The 23,642-nt window shown below is 44.5% G+C and overlaps 1 protein-coding gene across 7 annotated transcripts in view; it reads right to left on the reverse strand.

Moving 5' to 3' along the window:
* The window catches only part of LOC106569575 (consortin), a 36,509-nt gene extending 13,074 nt beyond the window's left edge, over positions 1 to 23,435 (reverse strand). For 2 of the 7 annotated variants that reach the window (XM_014141103.2, XM_014141254.2), the window contains exons 1-6: positions 23,295 to 23,435; positions 18,676 to 18,769; positions 10,205 to 10,531; positions 7,432 to 7,772; positions 3,017 to 3,047; positions 104 to 190 (exon numbers count right to left, since the gene is read on the reverse strand). In XM_014141103.2, the coding sequence (XP_013996578.2) occupies positions 104 to 190; positions 3,017 to 3,047; positions 7,432 to 7,772; positions 10,205 to 10,531; positions 18,676 to 18,769; positions 23,295 to 23,348 (934 nt within the window). In that variant the 5' untranslated portion in view covers positions 23,349 to 23,435. Of the gene's footprint in view, positions 1 to 103; positions 191 to 3,016; positions 3,048 to 7,431; positions 7,773 to 8,132; positions 8,263 to 10,204; positions 10,532 to 15,424; positions 15,547 to 18,675; positions 18,770 to 23,294 lie in introns of those variants that run through there. The other 5 variants (XM_014141185.2, XM_045714753.1, XM_045714758.1 and 2 more) reach the window with 5 other exon arrangements.
* Between the last annotated feature and the right edge of the window lie 207 nt (positions 23,436 to 23,642).

The raw sequence follows: 23,642 nt of genomic DNA on the forward strand, positions 1-23,642 counted from the left end.
AAGGAATCATGACACAGCATAAACACAGCCAGAAAGTAAGGGGAGGGAGAGGTAATGATATATAATGAGACTTCTAATGGCTCTGTGTGTGAGTGAGAGATACCCCACTGTTCCTGGAGTGTTGTCAGGTTGTGTAGTCGTCTCTGGTGGTAGAGTCTCTCCAGCTGAACACAGCACACTGCTCGCTCATCTGGTCAACACAGGGTTAAGGAAAACACACACACACACACACACACACACACACACACACACACACACACACACACACTAATCTGCCTACGTAATTCAGTCATTGGTTTGTAATACAAATGAGATGATGAGTGAATAAAGAGTAGGTGTATCTTGTGTGAGGGTGAAGGGGTCCTACAAAATAACAACGAGACAAACAAACCACTTGAGTCAACCACACAAGGCTTTTAAAACGCTAGACAGAGGACCTCCACAAGGCTTTTAAACGCTAGACAGAGGACCTCTACAAGGCTTTTAAACGCTAGACAGAGGACCTCTACAAGGCTTTTAAACGCTAGACAGAGGACCTCCACAAGGCTTTTAAACGCTAGACAGAGGACCTCTACAAGGCTTTTAAACGCTAGACAGAGGACCTCTACAAGGCTTTTAAACGCTAGACAGAGGACCTCTACAAGGCTTTTAAACGCTAGACAGAGGACCTCTACAAGGCTTTTAAACGCTAGACAGAGGACCTCCACAAGGCTTTTAAACGCTAGACAGAGGACCTCTACAAGGCTTTTAAACGCTAGACAGAGGAACTCTACAAGGCTTTTAAATCCATGAAGCGGAGGGAGGGAACGAGAGCACACTTACGGAATTAAGGGGAGGGAAAAGAGTGGCCGAGCGACAGATAACTAGATGGAAAGAGAGGAAGGGTGGGGTTTTCAGGAGAGAGAGAGTGAGTAGATAGAGAATGTCCCCACAGAATATAAAGAGATTAGCAGCAATAATCACACAGCACTCACCAAGCACTAAGAGATATCAAGATAGGAGGCTAACAACAATGAATCACCTTAAAATGGCAGATATACTGAGTGTACAAAACATTAGGAACACCTTCCTAATATTGAGCTGCACCACCTTTTTGCCTCAGCACAGCCGCAAGTCGTCGGGGCATGGTCGAAAGCGTTCCACAGGGATGCTGGCCCATGTTGACTCCAATGTTTCCCACAGTTGTGTCAAGATGGCTGGATGTCCTTTTGAGTGGTGGACCATTCTTGATACACATGAGAAACTGTTGAACATGAAAAATCCAGCAGCGTTGTGGTTCTTGACACAAACTGGTGCTCCTGGCACCTACTACCATACTCCGTTCAAAGACACAAATCTTTTGTCCTGCTGGTTCACCCTCTGAATGGCACACAGACACAATACCTGTCTCAAGGCTTAAAAATCCTTCGTCAACCTGTCTCCTCCCCTTCATCTACACTGACATCAATAAGGGATCATAGCTGTGTGTGTGTGTGTGTGCGCTTGAATGTGTGCATTCCCCAGTTGCACTACACTCCATGGGCTGCGTGTCGAGGATGGGTACGGATTCCAAACTTGTAAACATATTTTCTTTCTCTCCTTCTGAACCAATAGCTTTGTATGGGTGATAGAAACGTAAGTATGTATGGTCTACTGGTCTTTTCCCTGTGGTCCATCATGTCTCCAGTTGGTTCTGAATCTGTCCTACACAGAGCAGTGTACTGAGAGCTCCATATATTACACAGGGATGGTGTGTTAGCCACCGTCATCCATAAACATGTCTCTCTCTCATCCTCCTCTCGCCTTTTCTCTCTTTTGACAGGCACTGAGGCGCTCTGTATAAGCCCACAGCTTTGCTGTAGAAAGGCCCTGCACAGAAAACATCTACCGTAATTTCTGGACTATTAAGCGCACCTGAATATAAGCCGCATATGTCTATAAGCCGCAGGTGCCTACCGGTACATTGAAACAAATGAACTATACACAGAATTTAAGGAAGCACAGCTTGTAGCAAAAATAAATGGGCTTTAACGAAACACGGCTTGTAACAAAAAATAAATAGGCTTTAACGAAACACGGCTTCTAACAAAAATAAATAGGCTTTAACGAAACACGGCTTGTAACAAAAAATAAATAGGCTTTAACGAAACACGGCTTGTAACAAAAATAAATAGGCTTTAACGAAACACGGCTTGTAACAAAAATAAATAGGCTTTAACGAAACACGGCTTGTAACAAAAATAAATAGGCTTTAACGAAACACGGCTTGTAACAAAAATAAATGGGCTTTAACGAAACACGGCTTGTAACAAAAAATTAAAAATTAGCAGTAAGCTTTAGTTGTCTTTTTGCACTGAGTCAATTCCTCACGCTGCTGTTTCCAACGTCTTATCATCGACTCATTAAGACCAAGCTCCCGTGCAGCAGCTCTATTTCCTTTTCCAACAGCCAGATCAATCGCCTTCAACTTGAAAGCTGCATCATATGCATTTCTCCGTGTCTTTGCCATGATGAGGGTGACAAAATGACTACCGTAATCAGAATGATGGGAAGTTTGAGAGCGCTCGATTTAATCTAAACAGTAAACAAAAAAGTTGTTTGACCTTAACCCGTTCGGCAATTTCATTGGTCTAATGAAAGCTTCATGCCGGCAAAAAACTGAGCACGTCACAGAATGTTTTTTTGGAGATAAAAAATTTGAAAGCTCCTGTCTGACCAAGAGAAAAGAACGAGCACAACAATAAGATGCTTGAACCCTGTGGTAGGTTTAAACTGGAACACAGCACAGCCTGAGAATTGGAATGAACCAGAGAACCCTGTGGTAGGTTTAAACTGGAACACAGCACAGCCTGAGAGTTGGAATGAACCAGAGAACCCTGTCATTTACTAGAAAGACAGAGATATGAGCTGACTGATAAGGATTCACTCTTCATAGACCTAGAGGGCATAACGCACACATCATACAGACACACACACACACACACATACGCTCTCACACACGGTCAAACAAACACACACACACAAGTGATAAGGATACAATCTTCCTGGAGGACAAAGGCCTCAGCTATCTGCAGAGAGGGAGACAGAGAGGAGAGGGTTAAAGGTTAACAAGTATATTCATTTAGACACTGCTTTTACATTCTAGTCACCCAGAACAACTAACAAGTGTATTCCACCAAGGAAGACAAATACATACTGTATTACCATCAACTGTACTATCAAGAAGTTAAACATTGTATATAGCCTAATACGGAATAATGATTAAATTATGTCTAGTATGACTTTAACCCTAAGACAACCCTAAACACGTAAACAACCCTAAACAACCTCCCTAAGAGGCATTAAAGAAGGTAAACACACACAAACACCGTCAGGTAAGCAAGAGAAACACCGCTAATCTCCATGGACACAGTGGAAAATGCAGGAAATAGCTGGAAAGTCTTTAAAATCTTTCTTGATCACAGTTGCATTTGTAGTTTCCAAAGTTCCCCCTATCCACCTGTAGCTAGGAGGTGAGGCGAGCTCCACAGCCTGACAAAGCAGCAGTGGTGTGTCAGACTCTACCTCTAGGAGGTGAGGCGAGCTCCACAGCCTGACAAAGCAGCAGTGGTGTGTCAGACTCTACCTCTCAAGTGACTGTTATTGTTCTCCTGCTGACTGAAGTGGAGAGAGAGAGAGAGAGAGAGAGAGAGAGAGAGAGAGAGAATGAGCGCTCGCATTTCTAATCAAGTGAGAGGCGGTAACAACCCACTGACCTCTCTCGCACTCGCTCTTTCTCCCTCTTCTTTGTTGCAAGTAAAACATTTATATAAATATGAATTGCTCATTTTGTTTGCTTGTGGTGCGTAGGCCTACATGTGTGTGAGAGAGAGAGAAAGGGAGGGAGTGAGAGAGAGAGAGAGTGCAGGGGAGAGAGAGAGAACGAGGGAGCAGCGAGAGAGAAATAAGAGGCTTTGGCAAAAAAACAAGAGAAAAGACTTCCTCCTAATGTACTACATGTTTTTATAGGAAGTATAAAGCTCCATTAAAACTCAGCCAGGGGAGACTTAACACAAACACTCATTCTGCCCTTACAAGGGCTGGTCAGAACTCCCTGGGTTGCTAAAAGCTGTCTGGATCTCGACCAATCAGATTGGAGACAGGGGAAGAAGGTCAGAGATGAACAGATGTGAGTTGGTTAGAATAGGGGTGTGTTCAGAGCATTGCAGAAAGAAAATGAATAAAGCTGACATGATTTCCTGTTCTATCCAACAGATAGTCCTGTCCCAATCCCAAATGGACCCCTTGACCCTACAGGGCTTCCCAAACCTTTTTGACCCACGACCCCATTTTGATATCTGAAAATTATTGCGTCCCCAACCATGTGAAAATAATGTAATTAACAGCCAATGTTTCCTTTTTTATATTTTTTTAATTTTAAAAAAAAATTTAAATAGGGGCTATGACAGTCAATTGCAAAACATTCTAACAGTATTTCTGGTTGTCTTGAACGCACTGAAGTCAGAGATTTCCGAATTCCCAGTTGTTGTGAATGCAGCATTAATGCAGAGTGAGATGCCAGGGTATCCCCTATAGCGACCCACGAATGCATTCGGTCACATGACAGCTCGATCAGCTGTTTGATTTCACTAACCGGCATGTCAACTGAGCAAGGATCACAGTCAAACGGATTGGGTAGTAGGTCCCATGGTGCTCTTCCAAGCGTTGGATGTGAGCAGTCATCACTCGTGTGGGACACTTCCTGATGCTGTTTTCTGTTACAAACATGCTTTCCTCTGGATCGGTCACTCATCTGGAGAAGGTTTTTGTATTTCCCCTACATGCTTGCATTCAGTTCGTTCAGTTTCTAAAATTTGTCTGTTACATAGGCAAGGAGACACATTGTCTTTTCATTACACAGAAAGTCAACCAAGTCTGTTTTTTTACCTCCATTGTGAACTACAACAGTTCCTCTCTTAATTAAAAACATCTTCCCAACCCTCCCCCTCGATAACTACTAAGCCTCAGTGTGAAATAGAACATTGTAATTGTTCTGATCCCATATCTCCACATAGTTTTGTGAACAGGCGTGCGCAGTGGATGTAGTTTACAATCGGAGTTAACCACTGCAGAAGATCTCAGAGTTCTCTGCTCAGCTCGTTTGGCGCCAGTTGCTCTCGTTGTGCCATACAATGCTTCCATATGGCAGTTTGAGTCGATAGAGTTTCCTGTTGATTGCTAGGAATAGCATGAATTCTTCATTAAACACTGTTATTTGACAAAGGTATTGATGTGAGTTTCTGTGCCTTCCCACACATTGCTTTCACCATATAAATTGTGGCTAGTAATATCAAAGTCTCTGCAATATTGTGTGGTTTCATAGTGTAGCGGGTCCAACCGATTCACCGGTCAAGTCTAGCCTTTTTCCATAATCTGGTTGAATATTACCCTTTAGATTTGAATCATTTTCATTTAGATTTTTAAGGTTAACCATATTACAATGATTTTGAGATACAAAGACGATATTATAATATATAGTAAATAATTTGTTTTGTATTTTCTTTTTGTCAGGATTTTTGAAATTCTCCCTTGACACCATTTTCATATTAGGCAACCCCACATGGGGTTGCGACCCCTAGTTTAGGAACCGCTGCCCAATGCGAATGTGAAGATCTAAGAGGATTTGATTGCCATAATCAATATGGTGAAACTTTCACCTAGCCTATCAGAGGGCAAGGTGGCGCTACTACCATATTGACTGCACCGGTCAAATCCTCCGTTTGTGCGTAGGGTCCAGGGTTCCATTTGGGCCATGTCTGTTCTCAACAATACATTTATATCTGAACGTTCTTTAACGCTGAACCCACCTGAACGCGCCCCCAGGAGACAGTTGAAAGTGTTGGGAGGAGGGAGGGAGTAGACCAATGATGTATATACATCATTGGAGTAGACAGATGCAGAGAGGTGCTGATCAGAAATGACAGCAGTGCCCCTACTGGTGGTGGAGGGAATAGACAACACATTTTCACTTCACCCAGAGCTCTGTGTGTATCATAATGACAGGGATTATACCACACTCATACACACTGTAATGGCTGTGTGTGTGTGTGTGTGTGTGTGTGTGTGTGTTCAGTCAGTCTGGTAAATACACTACAAAAGTATGTGGACACCTGCTCGTCGAAAATCTCATTCCAAAATCATAGGCATTAATATGGAGTTAGTCCCCCCTTTGCTGCTATAACAGCCTCGACTCTTTTGAGAAGGTTTTCCACTAGATGTTGGAACATTGCTGCAGGGACTTCCATTCAGCCACAAGAGCACTGATCGGGCACTGATGTTGGGTGATTATGCCTGGCTGGCAGTCGCCGCTTCAATTCATCCCAAAGGTGTTCGATGGGGTTGAGGTCAGGGCTCTGTGCAGGCCAGTCAAGTTCTTCCACACCGATCTCAACAAACTATTTCTGTATGGACCTCACTTTGTGCAAGGGGGAATTGTCATGCTGAAACAGGAAAGGGCCTTCCCCAAACTGTTGCCACAAAGTTAGAAGCACAGAATCATCTAGAATGTAATTGTGTGCTGTAGCATAAAGATGTCCCTTCCCTGGAACTAAGGAGCCTAGCCCGAACCATAACAAAACAGCCCCAGACCATTATTCTTCCTCCACCAAACTTTACAGTTGGCACTGGTATTCAGGCAGGTAGCGTTCCCCTGGCATCCGCCAAACCCAGATTAGTTCGTCGGACTGCCAGGTGGTGAAGAGTGATTCATCACTCCAGAGAACGCGTGTCCACTGCTCCAGAGTCCAATGGCGGCGAGCTTTACACCACTCCAGCCGACGCTTGGCATTGTGCATGGTGATCTTAGGCTTGTGTGCGGCTTCTCGGCAATGGAAGCCCAATGGTTAGCTCCCAACAAACAGTTCTTGTGCTGACGTATCTTCAGATGCAGTTTGAAACTCGGTAGTGAGTGTTACAACCGAGGACAGACGATTCTTACACGCTACGCGCTTCAGCGGTCCCGTTCTGTAAGCTTGTGTGGCCTACCACTTTGCGGCTGAGCCGTTGTTGCTACTAGACATTACCACTTCAATAACAGCACTTACAGTTGACCGGGGAAGCTCTATCAGGGCAGAAATGTAACTAACTGACTTGTTGGAAAGGTGGCATCCTATGACGGTGCCACGTTGAAAGTCACTGAGCTCTTCAGTAAGGTCATTCTACTGCCAATGTTTGTCTATGGAGATTGCATGGCTGTGTGCTCGATTTTATCACCTGTCAGCAACGGGTGTGGCTGAAATAGCCTCATCCACTAATTTGAAGGGGTGTCCACATACTTTTGCATATATAGTGAGGAATTACAGCTAACCACAGAGGGAATCACACCTACACCAGGCTGCCAGATTAATGTTGACTTGAGAACAGTGCAGGAAGGTAGAAATACAATATATAGAATGGAGAGGGATGGGCACACACCTGATGGAGGGACTGAGGAAGGTGGGAGTGATCTTGACATTCCCCTAGCTCCTGTGGGGAGGCTAGGAGGTCAGTGCTAGGCTCTGTGGTGGAGGTGGTAGGTTCTGTGGTGGAGGTGGGTCCTGTAGGCTCTGTGGTGGAGGTGGTAGGTTCTGTGGTGGAGGTGATAGGTTCTGTGGCGGAGTTGGTACGTTTTGTGGTGGAGGTGATAGGTTCTGTGGTGGAGGTGTGCGTCTTCCCTTCAGGGTTACTGTAGGAGGGTTCGTCTGGACTACCTGCTACGGGGCTGATGGGACATGTAGTCTCTGGAGACACAGAGGGGTGGAGCTCTACCAAACTGCCTAAAGAGAGAAAGAGAGGGAGAGAATTGAGGATGTAGAAGATAGAGAAAGGGAAAAGACAAAGAGAGAGAGAGAGAGTACATCAAACATCAAAGTAACCCTGTTATAAAAGTCAGACAGTGAGAGCCAGTGAAAAGCCAGACTGAGCAGAATCTCTACCTACTGAGCGATTACACACACTCTCGCTATGTACTTTTCTATTTGTGATTCTGTTCTGTGGAAACCATACAGCCCGTTTGAACAATCCCAAGTCCTAACAAGCCAATAAAGCCTTTTTATCCCATGGTGGGAAATGAATTTGGTTGGTAGTGACATAACATTCATAGTATAATGCACCATTGAGCACTTAAACCGACATACCCACACACACACACACACAACAGTGAGCCTTGTTGTTAGCCAGACTAAAGGCTAAAACAAGGAATGGACAAAGGCTAGCACAATGACACACAGAGCTCACATCACAGGCTAGCATATTTGGCTACAATGACATCACAATGGCAAAACAACACAACAGGCAACACCCATTGGCAACTGGTAGTTACTCACGTCTTGCCCAGACAGTGTTTGTTATGGGACAGGCACCACAGATCCTCAGGCTCCTCTCAATCACTTTACCTGTCCACTGACTCCCTAAGTCTTCCCTTCTTCTCCGTGACTTCTATTAACATCTTCCCCTATCGATCTACCTCTTCTTCTCCTTCTGTCCCCCTCCTTGCTGTACCACTCTCCTTTACCTCTCTACCTCTCCATCTCTCTGACTGCAGCTGATGTGGCTGCTCTGTCATCACTGTGTGACCCGGGCTGTATGCCACAAATCTGATCTGCTGACCGACAGGGTTAGCGTAGAGTGGCTTGCGAAAGTATTCACCCCCCCTTGGCATTTCTCCTATTTTGTTGCCTTACAACCTGGAATTAAAATATATATTGTTTGTGGGGGTTGTATCATTTGATTTACACAACATGCCTACCACTTTGAAGACGCAAAATATTTTTTTATTGTGAAACAAACAAGAAATAAGACAAAAAAACTGAAAACTTGAGCATGCATAACTATTCACCCCCGCAAAGCCAAAACTTTGTAGATCCACCTTCTGCAACAATTACAGCTGCAAGTCTCTTGGGGTATGTCTCTATAAGCTTCTATACGCACATCTAGCCACTGGGATTTTTGCCCATTCTTCAAGACAAAACTGCTCCAGCTCCTTTAAGTTGGATGGGTTCCGCTGGTGTACAGCAATCTTTAAGTTATACCACAGATTCTCAATTGGATTGAGGTCTGTGCTTTGACTAGGCCATTCCAAGACATTTAAATGTTTCCCCTCAAACCACTCGAGTGTTGCTTTAGCAGTATGCTTAGGGTCATTGTCCTGCTGGAAGGTGAACCGCCGTCCCAGTCTCAAATCTCTGGAAGACAAACAGGTTTCCATCAAGAATTTCCCTGTATTTAGTGCCATCAATCATTCCTTCAATTCTGACCAGTTTCTCAGTCCCTGCCGATGAAAAACATCCCCACAGCATGATGCTGCCACCACCATGCTTCACTGTGGGGATGGTATTCTCGGGGTCATGGGAGGTGTTGGGTTTGCGCCAGACATAGCGTTTTCCTTGATGGCCAAAAAAGCTCAATTTTCATCTCATCTGACCAGAGGACCTTCTTTCATATGTTTGGGGAGTCTCCCACATGCCTTTTGGCGAACACCAAACGTGTTTGCTTATTTTTTTCTTTAAGAAATTGCTTTTTTCTGGCCACTCTTCCGTAAAGCCCAGGTCTGTGGAGTGTACGGCTTAAAGTGGTCCTGTGGACAGATACTCCAATCTCCGCTGTGGAGCTTTGCAGCTCCCTCTGGATTATCTTTGGTCTCTTTGTTGCCTCTCTGATTAATACCCTCCTTGCCTGGTCTGTGAGTTTTGGTGGGCGGCCCTCTCTTGGCAGGTTTGTTGTGGTGCCATACTCTTTCCATTTTTTAATAATGGAATTAATGGTGCTCCATTTGAAACATGTTATTTGTTTAATTTCACTTCACTAATTTGGACTATTTTGTTTATGTCAATTACGTGAAATCCAAATAAAAATCTATTTAAATTACATGTTAAAATGAAACAAAATAGGAAAAACGCCAAGGGGATGAATACTTTTGCAAGGTACTGTAAGTGCAAACATACAAAAGACACATACACAGACATACACAAACACACAAGCACGCATTTACGCACACGTACGCCCAGGCAATTGAGTAACCCAGACCTTCAACCATGGCCACAAACACAGTTTACTCAATAGAATTGACTAGTCTCTGCCTCCTCCTGATCAATGGTACCCAATAAAACAATAGAATTGACTAGTCTCTGCCTCCTCCTGATCAATGGTACCCAATAAAACTGATCCAAGGTGATAGATTTCCTGTGTGTGTGCGTGCGCGTCATATTACCTGTGTCTGAGGAGGAGTCAGTCAGAGGAGTGTCGGGTGCTGTCACGCTGTCCTTCTCCTCTTCTTCCACTATCACACCATAATCTTCCTCTCCCTTCATCTTTCTATCACCATCTTCCTCCTCTTCATCCCTATTGCCCTTTAAAGAGTCTTGTTCAATGGAGTCACATCCAACCCTCTGACCATCATCTAGTTGAGTCTGTGTCAAGTTCTGGTTTTGGTGGGCGGAGACCTGATTTGGTTCCGAGGGGTCTGATTGGTTGTAGTGGAGGTCGACCCCGCCCTCCTGACCCTCTGATACCACTGGTCCCGCCCTCTTGCACTGACCTGGAAGCAGATAAAGAGACAGGTTCTGTTGTTGTCAACACACACAGCAGTTAGCCCCTAACTGTGCCCTTCCACTCATCATACCTCTGATACCTCCTTTGTCCCACCTCCCACACAAGCAGTGACCTCACCCGTTATAACCAGCATGTCCAGAGATGTAACCTCTCTTATCATCACTCAGTGCCTGGGCTTACCGCCGCTGTACCCGCACCCCACCATACCCCTGTCTGCACATTATGCCCTGAATCTATTCTAACACGCCCAGAAATCTGCTCCTTTTATTCTTTGTCCCCAACGCTCTAGACGACCAGTTTTGATAGCCTTTAGCCGTACCCTCATCCTACTCCTCCTCTGTTCCTCGGGTGATGTGGAGGCTAACCCAGGCCCTGCATGTCCTCAGGCACCCTCATTTGTTGACTTCTGTGACTGAAAAAGCCTTGGTTTCATGCATGTTAACATCAGAAGCCGCCTCCCTAAGTTTGTTTTACTCACTGCTTTAGCACACTCCGCCAACCCTGATGTCCTTGCCATGTCTGAATCCTGGCTTAGGAAGGCCACCAAAAATTCTGAGATTGCCATACCCAACTATAACATTTTCCGTTAAGATAGAACTGCCAAAGGGGGAGGAGTTGCAATCTACTGTAGAGATAGCCTGCAAAGTTCTGTCATACTTCCCAGGTCTATACCCAAACAGCTCGAACATCTAATTTAAAAAATGAATCTCTCCAGAAATAAGTCTCTCACTGTTGCAGCCTGTTACCGACCCCCCTCCGCTCCCAGCTGTGCCCTGGACACCATATGTGAATTGATCGCTCCCCATCTAGCTTCAGAGTTCGTTCTGTTAGGTGACCTAAACTGGGATATGCTTAACACCCCAGCAGTCCTACAATCTAAGCTAGATGCCCTCAATCTCACACAAATTATCAAGGAACCCACCAGGTACAACCCTACATAAGTAAACATGGGCACCCTCATAGACATTATCCTGACCAACTTGCACTCCAAATACACCTCTGCTGTTTTCAATCAGGATCTCAGCGATCACGGCCTCATTGCCTGTATCCGCTATGGGTCCGCGGTCAAACGACCACCCCTCATCACTGTCAAACGCTCCCTAAAACACTTATGCGAGCAGGCCTCTCTAATCGACCTGGCCCGGGTATCCTGGAAAGATATTGACCTCATCCCGTCAGTCGAGGATGCCTGGTCGTTCTGTAAAAGTAATTTCCTCAACATCTTAGATAAGCATGCCCCTTTCACAAAATGCAGAACTAAGAACAGATATAGCCCTTGGTTCACTCCAGACCTGACCGCCCTTGACCAGCACAAAAACATCCTGTGGCGGACTGCAATAGCATCGAATAGTCCCCGCGATATGCAACTGTTCAGGGAAGTCAGGAACCAATACACGCAGTCAGTCAGGAAAGCAAAGGCTAGCTTTTTCAAGCAGAAATGTGCAACCTGTAGCTCTAACTCCAAAAAGTTTTGGGACTCTGTAAACTCCATGGAGAACAAGAGCACCTCCTCCCAGCTGCCCACTGCTCTGAGGCTAGGCAACACGGTCACCACCGATAAATCCATGATAATTGAATATTTCAATAAGCATTTCTCTACGGCTGGCCATGCCTTCCTCCTGGCTACCCCGGCCAACAGATCTGCCCCCCCCCCCCCCCCCCAGCTTCTCCTTCATCCAAATCCAGATAGCAGATGTTCTGAAAGAGCTGCAAAACCTGGACCCGTACAAATCAGCTGGGCTAGACAATCTGGACCCTCTCTTTCTAAAACTATTCGCCGCCATTGTTGCAACCCCTATTACCAGCCTGTTCAACCTCTCTTTCGATTCGTCCGAGATCCCTAAAGATTGGAAAGCTGCCGTGGTCATCCCCCTCTTCAAAGGGGGTGACACTCTAGACCCAAACTGCTATAGACCTATATCTATCCTGCCCTGCCTCTCTAAAGTCTTCGAAAGCCAAGTTAATAAACAGATCACTGACCATTTCGAATCCCACCGTACATTCTCCGCTGTGCAATCCGGTTTCCGAGCCGGTCACGGGTGCACCTCATCCACGCTCAAGGTACTAAACGATATCATAACCGCCATCGATAAAAGACAGTACGGTGCAGCCGTCTTCATCGACCTGGCCAAGGCTTTCAACTCTGTCAATCCCCGTATTCTTATCGGCAGACTCAATAGCCTTGGTTTCTCTAATGACTGCCTCGCCTGGTTCACCAACTACTTTGCAGACAGATTTCAGTGTGTCAAATGGGAGGGAATGTTGTCCGGACCTCTGGCAGTCTCTGTGGGGGTACCACAGGGTTCAATTCTCGGGCCAACTCTTTTTTCTGTATACATCAATGATGTTGCTCTTGCTGCGGGTGATTCCCTGATCCACCTCTACGCAGACGACACCATTCTGTATATTTCTGGCCCTTCCTTGGACACTGTGCTAACAAACCTCCAAATGAGCTTCAATGCCATACAACACTCCTTCCGTGACCTCCAACTGCTCTTAAACGCTACTAAAACCAAATGCATGCTTTTCAACCGTTCGCTGCTCGCACCCGCCCGCCTGACTAGCATCACCACCCTGGACGGTTCTGACCTAGAATATGTGGACAACTATAAATACCTAGGTGTCTGGCTAGAATGTAAACTCTCCTTCCAGAATCATATTAAACATCTCCAATCCAAAACCAAATCTAGAATCGGCTTTCTATTTCGCAGCAAAGACTCCTTCACTCACGCCGCCAAACTTACCCTAGTAAAACTGACTATCCTACCGATCCTCAACTTCGGCGATGTCATCTACAAAATAGCTTCCAATACTCTACTCAGCAAACTGGATGCAGTCTATCACAGTGTCATCCGTTTTGTTACCAAATCACCTTATACCACCCACCACTGCGACCTGTATGCTCTAGTCGGCTGGCCCTCGCTACATATTCGTAGCCAGACCCACTGGCTCCAGGTCATCTATAAGTCTATGCTAGGTAAAGCTCCGCCTTATCTCAGCTCACGATAACAACACCTACCCGTAGCACACGTTTCAGCAGGTATATTTCACTGGTCATCCCCAAAGCCAACACCTAATTTGGCCGCCTTTCCTTCCAGTTCTCTGCTGCGAGTGACTGGAACGAACTGCAAAAATCGCTGAAGCTGGAGACTTTTATTTCCCTCACCAACTTTAAACACTGCAGCTGCACAAAGTCCATCTGTAAATAGCCCACCCAATCTACCTACCTCATCCCCATACTGTTTTTATTTACTGCACACCAGTATCTCTACTTGCACATCATCATCTGCTCATTTATCACTCCAGTGTTAATCTGCTAAATTGTAATTCTTCGCTACTATGGCCTATTTATTGCCGACCTCCTCACGCCATTTGCACACACTGTATATAGACTTTCTTTTTTCTACTGTGTCATTGACTTGTTTGTGTTATTGGATTGTTTATTGTTTATTCCATGTGTAACTCTGTGTTGTTGTCTGTGTCACACTGCTTTGCTTTATCTTGGCCAGGTCGCAGTCGTAAATGAGAACTTGTTCTCAACTAACCTACCTGGTTAAATAAAGGTGAAATAATAAAAAATAAAAAAAAGATTCCAATCGACTCTGTAGGCAGTCATGTAGATCTAATACAGGTTCTTCAACTTTTTCTTGCCCAGGGATCCCGCCCAGGCAAATCAGCGACCCAGAAACCCCCTTCCAGGCAAATCAGAGACCCAGGGACCCCCGCCCAGGCAAATCAGAGACCTAGGGACCCCCGCCCAGGCAAATCAGCGACCCAGAAACCCCGTCCCAGGCAAATCAGAGACCCAGGGACCCCCGCCCAGGCAAATCAGAGACCCAGGGACCCCCTCCCAGGCAAATCAGAGACCCAGAAACCCCCTCCCAGGCAACCCCCATCATATGTTAGAAAAAAACTTGTTTTTTTCCCCACACGTCTTGTCTTATCATCAGGTGAATGATAATGGAAAGGAGAAGTAATCAACGTTTTAAAATGAATAGATTTGGTGGATAGTTTTTCATTATTTTGACCTCCCAACATTATAATTGGAAGAGGAAGTGTAAACTCTAACAGCCTATTAGCTACAAAGGTAACTCCAAACACCTTCGCTAAAAGCAGCTGGTTAAACAAAAGGTCATCCATGTGTCAGCAAAAATGCATGTCCAAGTCAAGAAAGCTTTCCAGCACTTTCTGCGACTGGTATTCGCCGGGTGCCTTTTCAAAGCCTATGTCAGATACTCCAGTGACTAAGTCTCTAAGAGCTTTGCACACCCGTTTTTGTGCAATATTTGCACATTATTATTTTCTATATATATATATATATATATATAAAATAAATTCACCATATAAAATGATCATTGTAATTGTGCACACATTGATGTCAGACATGCAGCTACCCCAATGCTGTTTCTGATGACGGTGATAAACGCAGGAGCAGATTTCAGGAGCAAGACAAAACACCCTCTTTGTGACTGATGACTGATATAAGGGCATGTATGTGATAGGCCTATCTGGCTTATATGATTGCAATGTCATAATGCAGTGTCATAAAGTGTATCATGACAGTGTCATAAAGTAATTTAAAATATAATTTCTAAAATATGACTGTAAAGAATTCATTACAACAACAAAGGATTTACGAAACAAACTTTCAAACAAAAGGAAACTTCTTCTCTGGGAAAAAACTAATTGGAATAAATGTTATGTAGGTGTCATAACCAGCCATAAAATAACAATATATGTCACAACAGGTGTAAATATATGGGTCATGACAGTGTTATGACTATATTATCACTGTAATGTCAGCTGTTATGACATATTTTGACATGGTTAAAACCGTTTGATAACGTGTTATGACACTGGCTGTCAAGTAAAGTGTTACCGGTTATTGTCCTGCTGAAAGGTGAATTCATCTCCCAGTGTCTGGTTGAAAGCAGGATCCATCCTGTTTTCTTTTCATTGCCGATGTCAAGCATCCCCATTCCATGATGCAGGCACACCTTGCTTCAAAATAAGGAGGCAGTTCCTGAGTGATGTTGGATTGGCCCCAAACATAAGGTTTATTCCTTTGCAGTGTTTTTTTTGTAGTATTAGTCTAGTGCCTTATTCTGTATATTTGCATTCTTCTTTTCACTCATTTAGGCCATTTAAAAATCACCACTGGTCTCATGGTGACGTCCCTGAGCAGTTTCCTTCCTGTCCTGCAGCTCAGTTCAGAAGGACGACTGTATCTTTCATGTGTCTGTGTGGTTTAATACATCATCCACAGAATAATTACTAACTTGACCATGCTTAATTTATTGAAATGTTTTTATTTTATTTAACTAGGCAAGTCAGTTAAGATCAAATTCTTATTTAAGAACAGTGGGTTAACTGGGGCAGGGGCAGAACGACAGATTTTTACCTTGTCAGCTTGGGGATTCGATCTTGCAACCTTTCAGTTACTGGCCCAACACTCTAACCACTAGGCTACCTGCCACCCCTGTCTGATTTGTTACTGTTACCCATCTACCAATCACTGCCCTTCTTTATGAGGCTTTTGAAAAGCTCCCTGGTCTTTGTAGTTGAATTTGTGCTTTTAATTCAATACATGACTGAGGGACCTTCCAGATGTTGTATGTATGGGGGACAGAGGAAGGGGTAGTAATTCAAAAATCATGTCAAGCCCTATTATTTCACACAGAGTGAGTCCATATAACTTATGTGATTTATTAAGCCACATTTTACTTCTCAACTAATGTAGGCTTGTCTAAACAAAGGAGGTGAATACTTACGCAATGACTGTATTTTAGCTATTAATTTGTAAAAAGTTGTAGCATTTTCTTTTCACTTGGATATTATGAAGATCAATGACAAGAAAGTACAATTCAATCTATTTCAATCCCACTTCGTAACGCAACAAAATCTGAGTAAAATTGACCTTCTATATGTAATCCCAAAATGTGTATTCTGTTGTTGCTAGTGATATCTGCACACTTTCTCAAATGTATTTTACACTGGTGGAAACTCCCTCCAGCCAATGCACCAGCCAATGCTTACACTAATCGATGCTTTTAAATCAATGACCAGGAGAAAAGGATGAAGAATCGGGACATAAGACAATATTTCAGCTCTCTCTCCCCCTACCTCTCCTCTCCTAGACCTTATCCAGAGGGCTCCTCTCTCTCCCCCTACCTCTCCTCTCCTAGACCTTATCCAGAGGGCTCCTCTCTCTCCCCCTGCCTCTCCTCTCCTAGACCTTATCCAGAGGGCTCCTCTCTCTCCCCCTGCCTCTCCTCTCCTAGACCTTATCCAGAGGGCTCCTCTCTCTCCCCCTGCCTCTCCTCTCCTAGACCTTATCCAGAGGGGTCTCTCTCCCTCTCCTCTCCTAGACCTTATCCAGAGGGCTCCTCTCTCCCTCTCCTCTCCTCTCCTAGACCTTATCCAGAGGGCTCCTCTCTCTCCCCCTGCCTCTCCTCTCCTAGACCTTATCCAGAGGGCTCCTCTCTCTCCCCTGCCTCTCCTCTCCTAGACCTTATCCAGAGGGCTCCTCTCTCTCCCCCTACCTCTCCTCTCCTAGACCTTATCCAGAGGGCTCCTCTCTCTCCCCCTGCCTCTCTCTCTCCTAGATCTTATCCAGAGAGCTCCTCTCTCTCCCTCTCCTCTCCTAGACCTTATCCAGAGGGCTCCTCTCTCTCCCCCTACCTCTCCTCTCCTAGACCTTATCCAGAGGGCTCCTCTCTCTCCCTCTCCTCTCCTAGACCTTATCCAGAGGGCTCCTCTCTCTCCCTCTCCTCTCCTAGACCTTATCCAGAGGGCTCCTCTCTCCCCCCTGCCTCTCCTCTCCTAGACCTTATCCAGCGGGCTCCTCTCTCTCCCCCTGCCTCTCTCTCTCCTAGACCTTATCCAGAGGGCTCCTCTCTCTCCCTCTCCTCTCTCTCCCCCTGCATCTCCTCTCCTAGACCTTATGCAGAGGGCTCCTCTCTCTCCCCCTGCCTCTCCTCTCCTAGACCTTATCCAGAGGGCTCCTCTCTCTCCCCCTACCTCTCCTCTCCTAGACCTTATCCAGAGGGCTCCTCTCTCTCCCCCTGCATCTCCTCTCCTAGACCTTATCCACAGGGCTCCTCTCTCTCCCTCTCCTCTCTCTCCCCCTGCATCTCCTCTCCTAGACCTTATCCAGAGGGCTCCTCTTTCTCCCTCTCCTCTCCTCTCCTAGACCTTATCCAGAGGGCTCCTCTCTCTCCCCCTGCCTCTCCTCTCCTAGACCTTATCCAGAGGGCTCCTCTCTCTCCCCCTGCCTCTCCTCTCCTAGACCTTATCCAGAGGGCTCCTCTCTCTCCCCCTGCCTCTCCTCTCCTAGACCTTATCCAGAGGGCTCCTCTCTCTCCCTCTCCTCTCCTAGACCTTATCCAGAGGGCTCCTCTCTCTCCCCCTGCCTCTCCTCTCCTAGACCTTATCCAGAGGGCTCCTCTCTCTCCCCCTGCCTCTCCTCTCCTAGACCTTATCCAGAGGGCTCCTCTCTCTCCCCCTACCTCTCCTCTCCTAGACCTTATCCACAGGGCTCCTCTCTCTACCCCTACCTCTCCTCTCCTAGACCTTATCCAGAGGGCTCCTCTCTCCCTCTCCTCTCCTAGACCTTATCCAGAGGGCTCCTCTCTCTCCCTCTCCTCTCCTAGACCTTATCCAGAGGGCTCCTCTCTCCCTCTCCTCTCCTAGACCTTATCCAGAGGGCTCCTCTCTCTCTCCCTCTCCTCTCCCAGACCTTATCCAGAGGGCTCCTCTCTCTCCCTCTCCTCTCCTAGACCTTATCCAGAGGGCTCCTCTCTCTCCCCCTGCCTCCCGCTCTCACCCATGGGGCTCGGCAGGTAGCCTAGTGGTTAGATCGTTGGGCCAGTAACCGAAAGGTTGCTGGATCGAATCCCTAAGCTGACAAGGTAAAAATCTGTCGTTCTGCCCTGAGCAAGGCAGTTAACCCACTGTTCCTCGGGTGCTGAAGATGTGAATGTTGATTAAGGCAGCCCCCTGCACCTCTCTGATTCAGAGGGGTTGGGTTAAATGCGGAAGACACATTTCAGTTGAAGGCATTCAGTTGTACAACTGACTAGGTCCCCCCTTTCCTCTCCGTTCCTCCCTCCGTCACCTTCTCATCCTTACCCTCATCCATGGGGCTCCTCCGCTGTGACCTCTCAGCATGAAGGTCGGCCACTCCCCTTGCCACACCTACAACAAACAGCCCTCCTCCTACTGACTAGAGAGAGAGAGAGAGAGAGACGAACACACGTTTATTTCCCTTTTGTTTATTGTCTATTCCACTTGCTTTGGCAATGTAAACAAATGTTTCCAATGCCCTTTAAAAGAGAGAAAGAACGAGGGATTAGTGAGAGAAAGAAAAGAGGCTTTCTCTGTTCCGCTGCCTTGCCTGTCCTGAGATACTGGGCTGTTTATAAGCCTTCCTCTAATCAGTTAAATTCTGTTTAAAGTTTCACCACATTACAGCAGTAAAACAAGCTAAAATCCTAAAATCTGATCTTTTGACCCCTAAAACAAGAGAAAAGACTTCCTCCTAATGTACTACATGTTTTTATAGGAAGTATAAAAGTATCAAATGTAATCTCCTTCGTAGAAAGCTCCATTAAAACTCAGCCAGGGGAACATAACAACACTCATTCTGCACTTACAAGGGAACTTACAAGGGTTGCTAAAAGCTGTCTGGATCTCGACCAATCAGATTGGAGACAGGGGAAGAAGGTCAGAGATGAACAGATGTGAGTTGGTTAGAATAGGGGTGTGTTCAGAGCATTGCAGAAAGAAAATGAATAAAGCTGACATGATTTCCTGTTCTATCCAACAGATAGTCCTGGCCCAATCCCAAATGGACCCCTACACACGTGACAATCTGAGAGGATTTGATTGGCATAATCAATATGGTTTAACTTAGCCTATCAGAAGGCAAGGCATTATTACCAGTGTAAGTAAGGGAATAGAAAAGAGAGAACGTCTAACGCAATTCCTGAGTAAACAAATGTATTCTTCCAGATCTCAAAACACTGAGAATTAGAGGTCGACCGATAATTTTTTTCAACGGTGATACCGATTATTGGAGGATCAAAAAAAGCCGATACCGAATAATCGGACAATTTTTTTTATATATGTATTTAATAATAATAATGACAATTACAACAATACTGAATGCACAATGAACACTTTTATTTTAACTTAATATAATACAAAAATAAAATCAATTTAGTCTGAAATAAATAATGAAACATGTTCAATTTGGTTTAAATAATGCAAAACAAAGTGTTGGAGAAGAAAGTAAAAGTGCAATATGTGCCATGTAAGAAAGCTAACGTTTAAGTTCCTTGTTCAGAACATGAGAACATATGAAAGCTGGTGGTTCCTTTTAACATGAGTCTTCAATATTCCCAGGTAAGAAGTTTTAGGTTGTAGTTACTATAGGACTATCTCTCTATATACCTTTGACTATTGGATGTTCTTATAGGCACTATAGTATTGCCAGCCTAATCTCGGGAGTTGATTGGCTTGAAGTCATGAACAGCGCTGTGCTTCAAGCATTGCTAAGAGCTGCTGGCAAACGCAGTAAAGTGCTGTTTGAATGAATGCTTACGAGCCTGCTGCTGCCTACTACCGCTCAGTCAGACTGCTCTATGAAATCATAGACTTAATTATAATATATTAAACACACAGAAACACTAGCCTTTGGTCATTAATATGGTCAAATTCGGAAACTATCATTTTGAAAACAAAATGTTTATTCTTTCAGTGAAATATGGAACCGTTACGCATTTTATCGAACGGGTGGCAACCCTAAGTCTAAATATTGCTGTTACATTGCACAACCTTCAATGTTATGTCAAATTAATTACCGTCTTTGTTAGGAAGAAATGGTCTTCACACAGTTCGCAACGAGCCAGGCGGCCCAAACTGCTGCATATACCGACTCTGCTTGCACTGAACGCAAGAGAAGTGACACAATTTCCCTAGTTAATATTGCCTGCTAACATTAATTTCTTTTAACTAAATAGACACGTTTAAAAAAAATATGCTTCTGTGTATTGATTTTAAGAAAGGCATTGATGTTTATGGTTAGGTACATTTGTGCAACGATTGTGCTTTTTTCGTGAATGCGCTTTTGTTAAATCATCATCCGTTTGGCGAAGTTGAAGTAGGCTGTGATTCGATGGTAAATTAACAGGCACCAAATTGATTATATACAACGCAGGACAAGTTAGGACATAGTAATATCATCAATTATGTGTAGTTAACTAGTGATTATGTGAAGATTGATTGTTTTTTAAAAGATAAGTTTAATACTAGCTAGCACTTTACTTTGGCTCCTTGCAGCCACAAGGTCGTTTTGATGCTGCACTTGTGTAACAGGTGGTCAGCATGCCACGCAGTCTCCTTGTAGATTGCAATGTAATCGGCGTCCAAAAAGGCCATGCCAATTAATCGGTCGACCTCTACTTAGAATACACTTCAGCATTAAAAAGGCAGTTCGGAATAGTTTGTGCATATATTATGACAACATTTTGTGCCGTTTTTGTTCATTTTGGACTTCAGCTGTTTGGGCACACAACCTTTTTTATCGAGTTAAGTTGAATTCGGTAGCCGAAGTCTACGCCCGGTAAACAGTAGGGGTTATTCAATGAAACCGGTTGTCGTTCACCAAGAGACGACTCATCCTCATGCACATTTTCTGACGTGAGAAATACTGCACCAAACATTCTAGTCTGATGCAAAATTGCGCGACTATGATCTCCTCGCCAACAACGTCTAAATGTATGTATTATAAGGGAGTATGCAAGCACACTAGTTTGTTCGGTTAGGCGCCAGCCAAACTGAAGCATGCTGACGCCTACTCCTTTAAAAGAACTTCGCTTGAAAAACGAGAGAAAAAAGCGCCAATAGTACCGTTTGTCCATTTTGAGACGCCGTAGCCTGTATACACTTTTTCAAAATAGTCAGAATTGATCTAACTCAAGAAATCTGCAAGTATTTTACAGCTAGTTTCCTGCAATTCGAAACATTTTGCCATATGGTGGAGAGAAATGTTTGCAATTTTTTATATAATATCTGAATGAGACTAACAAAATCAATGCGGCAATTCAACCATGATACAAACATGTAGCTGACATGGGCTAACTGACTGACCATCAGTGACTAACATAAGAGAAACTGTTGATGCACAACCACATTTCTATATTGCACCTTGTGTATTCTACTATTCTAACTCTCAAAGGTAAGTTGAGACCCGACTTAGCTTAGAACATTTTTTTATCCGAGGGCCTTCAAAAGGGGGGCTTCCAATTGCCCATCCATGTTCTAGAGGGTTAGGCCCGAAGAAATAGACTTAATAGAATGGACGTATTCCATTGGAATACGCAGAATAACCTGAAGAGCAGGGCAGGTATGGTGGCTTTATGCAACGCCTACCTCTGAATGAATGGTGTTATTCGCAATGCATCTCTAAGGGGAGTGTGTGTCTGAGCAGGGCATGTTGACGCCAGCTGAACTTGGCCACTGTTAATGTTAACCCTCCTTGCTATCTCTCGTCCTCCCTATCCATCTACCCTTCTCTGTTACTCTTGGCTTCCGCTCTCGGTCTACCGCTTATTCTCTCCCTTCTCTCTCTCTATCACCACATCATCCTTTGTCTCCGTTCTCTTCCAGGGGGTCCATAAATAATGAAGTACACACACACAGTTACACACAGGTAGACAGCAGGGGAAAGTAGGTCAGCCCATCTCACCTGAGAGAAGGGTTAAAAACAATGTTTGGAACACACACACACACACACAATGGATCCAAAGTCAACTCAACTGACAAAAATACCCAAGTGGGAACATGCACAGGCTAAAACTTGCAATTCATTCACACACACAGGGAGTATAATCAATATTAACTATCCTAACCAGAGTGGATTCTATGACACATCAACCTGAAGATACAAGGGATTACACAACACACAGCAGCTACATAGAGGACTGTTCAGGTGACTCATCTGAATGTAATACCATGCACTTCCATGTTCCCTCTACACAGATGCTGTATGTGTATCTGGGGGTCTACGTGGAGAACAGACAGTTATGTATTCCTCTCATAAAATGAACATACACTGGTTTTCACCCAGAGGACAGTAACAACGGTCTTCTCTCTGACACATTCAAATCACTTAGCTACTGTTGTCGTGTACTAAACTGCCAGTTGAAGATGGTGACCAACATAATATCATGATGCATCATGTTTCTTGTAGTCAGAACGGTCATAAATCAGACTGGCGCACAATGTTCTAGAGTAGACAACCTAACAGTCAGTCATAAGATTAGCTACAATACACAACTATTAGAAAAAACCCGCTTTATGACAAGGCCCTTAATTGTCCTGACAATGCTAGCAAATTTTAGGTAATGTCGTGATTAGTCTTCAGTAGCTTGTCAATGGGTTTACTTGGCTAGCTAGCATAACAAGCTAACCTTAGTTAGCCTACCTATAGCGGTCTGTACCTACTACTATACACATTGCTAGCTATTTAGGTACCGTGTTATTGCAAAATTCAATATGAATTAATAATATATAGAACACGTATATTATGTTTAACACACGGTTGGATCATGTTAGCTGTGACCTAGTTAGCTAACTTAAAACATGTCTTGCTGTCACAAGCTAGCGCTTGTCAGGTTTTTAAGGTGCTCTTTGACACAAGTCGTCTTCTAAAACACGGCCATAACTAATGGTAGCTAGCTACTTACGATTGAATGCATTTCATGTCTTGTATCCAGTATGCAGGGTGCTGAACCAAACATTGACACTGATATTTGTTTTCCGGTATCTTCCCGACTCCTATCTGGAAGATTCACAATCTGACGCTTTCCTATCGGTGGACAGCTTTTGCAGTGGTTTGGTGCCATCATGCGATCATATAGTGTAGCTACAAATACGACAAGGTACTAATGTAAGTGCAGGTCAAATTTCATTAACAATTTTTTGGGATAGTTATGTTTTTCTAGAGGGAATCACATGCTTTATTGCGGGGATAAACAGTTTGTCAAAAATTGTGACAATACTAGTGGTTTCTAAACAGCATTGTCGACCAACAA

This window comes from Salmo salar, chromosome ssa01, assembly GCF_905237065.1.
Source record: "Salmo salar chromosome ssa01, Ssal_v3.1, whole genome shotgun sequence".
NCBI classification, from domain to species: Eukaryota; Metazoa; Chordata; class Actinopteri; order Salmoniformes; family Salmonidae; genus Salmo; species Salmo salar.